This window comes from Centroberyx gerrardi, chromosome 11 (genome assembly GCF_048128805.1).
Source record: "Centroberyx gerrardi isolate f3 chromosome 11, fCenGer3.hap1.cur.20231027, whole genome shotgun sequence".
Classification (NCBI taxonomy): domain Eukaryota; kingdom Metazoa; phylum Chordata; class Actinopteri; order Beryciformes; family Berycidae; genus Centroberyx; species Centroberyx gerrardi.
In genome coordinates this window covers 2,039,939-2,041,733 of record NC_136007.1, presented here as the reverse complement: position 1 = coordinate 2,041,733, position 1,795 = coordinate 2,039,939, and the positions used below count along the sequence as shown (strand labels likewise).

Here is a 1,795-nt window from a genome sequence, read left to right as displayed (position 1 = left end):
GTTGATGATGATGATGGTTGTTGTTGATGTTGATGATGTTGTTGTTGATGTTGATGATGGTTGTTGTTGATGTTGATGATGGTTGTTGTTATTGATGATGATGGTGTTGTTATTGATGATGATGATGTTGTTATTGATGATGTTGTTGATAATGATGGATGTTGTTATTGATGATGTTGTTGATGATGATGATGGTTGTTGTTGATGGTTGTTGTTGATGATGATGATGATGTTGTTATTGATGATGTTGTTGATAATGATGGATGTTGTTATTGATGATGTTGTTGATGATGATGATGGTTGTTGTTGATGGATGTTGTTATTGTTGATGTTGTTGTTGATGATGATGATGGTTGTTATTGATGATGTTGTTGATGAGATGATGGTTTGTTGTTGATGGTTGTTGTTGATGATGATGATGGTTGGTTGTTGATGGTTGTTGTTGATGATGATGATGGTTGTTGTTGATGGTTGTTGTTGATGATGATGGCTGTTGTTGATGATGATGATGGTTGTTGTTGTTGATGATGGTTGTTGTTGGTTGTTGATGGTTGTTGTTGATGATGATGATGGTTGTTGTTGTTGATGATGGTTATTGTTGATGATGATGGTTGTTGTTGATGATGATGGTTGTTGTGATGATGATGGTTGTTGTTGATGATGATCATGGTTGTTGTTGTTGATGATGGTTGTTGTTGTTGTTGATGGTTGTTGTTGATGATGATGGCTGTTGTTGATGATGATCATGGTTGTTGTTGTTGATGATGGTTGTGTTGATGATGATGTTATTGTTGTATTATGGTTGTTGTTGTTGTTGTTGGGATCAGGAGGAGCAGTATCATATCAATCTTTGGATTTTGGTTGATTTAGCACCTAAACACGGTCAGTTCAACACGCTGGAGGAAGCGCCTGGTGTTCCTGTCCAGTCAGTAAACATCACAATAAACACATCGTAGTGTTTCTGATCCTTTGATGTTTCGCCCTAATCCCACATCACGCCTCCCTGCGGCGAGCCTGCAGACGCGCAGCCAAACTCTTCCTGGCTCCGCCCCCTCTGCCGGCTCCTTGGTGCCTCGCTCGGCTTCCGCTCCCGTTAGGAGGCGTCGAGCTGATGTGGCTCTAAAGCCGGACAGGCCCTCCGTCCCGCAGCCTTACTGCCGCCCCCCTCCTCCTGTGGGACGGTGAGCTGGATGAAGACCGGAGTGAAGCTCTGGTGATTTCAGGGGGAAACCGGTTCTGTCTGTCCAGGTCGGCCCACATGTTCAACCCCGCTGTTGGTTTGTTTTGTTTTTTAAAGATTATGATTATTTTATTATCTATAGTTCCAAGTAGAAAGGAGATGACATGCGACAAAGCTCCAGGCTGGATTCAAACCCGTGGTTAAAAACCTTCCAGGGCGTCCTGTGCCTCAGACCACTGAGCCACAGGACGCCCTGCCTTCACTTCCTGTTAGATAAAGGGGATTTTCTGTTCAGAGGTGTCCGCCCTCTGTTCACCTCCTTTTCACCAGTACTGTCGCTGTCTGTACTGACGCTGCGACAGAACCTCCTGCGGCCTGACAGAACCTCCTGCGGCCTGACAGAACCTCCTCTGCGGCCTGACAGAACCTCCTGCGGCCTGACAGAACCTCCTGCGGCCTGACAGAACCTCCTGCCTCCTGCAGCCTGGCAGAACCTCCTGCGGCCCTGACAGAACCTCCTGCGGTCTGACAGAACCTCCTGCGGTCTGACAGAACCTCCTGCGGTCTGACAGAACCTCCTGTGGCTGACAGAACCTCCTGTCTCCTGTGGTCCTG

General features: G+C 46.4%; 1 protein-coding gene across 1 annotated transcript in view; it reads left to right on the top strand.

Moving 5' to 3' along the window:
* Window positions 1–972: 972 nt before the first annotated feature.
* Window positions 973–1,795, top strand: part of LOC139917956 (rap1 GTPase-activating protein 2-like) — a 13,093-nt gene continuing 12,270 nt past the window's right edge. Inside the window, exon 1 of the mRNA XM_078286676.1 lies at window positions 973–1,181. Within this exon, the coding sequence (XP_078142802.1) occupies window positions 973–1,181 (209 nt within the window). The remainder of the gene's footprint in view (window positions 1,182–1,795) is intronic.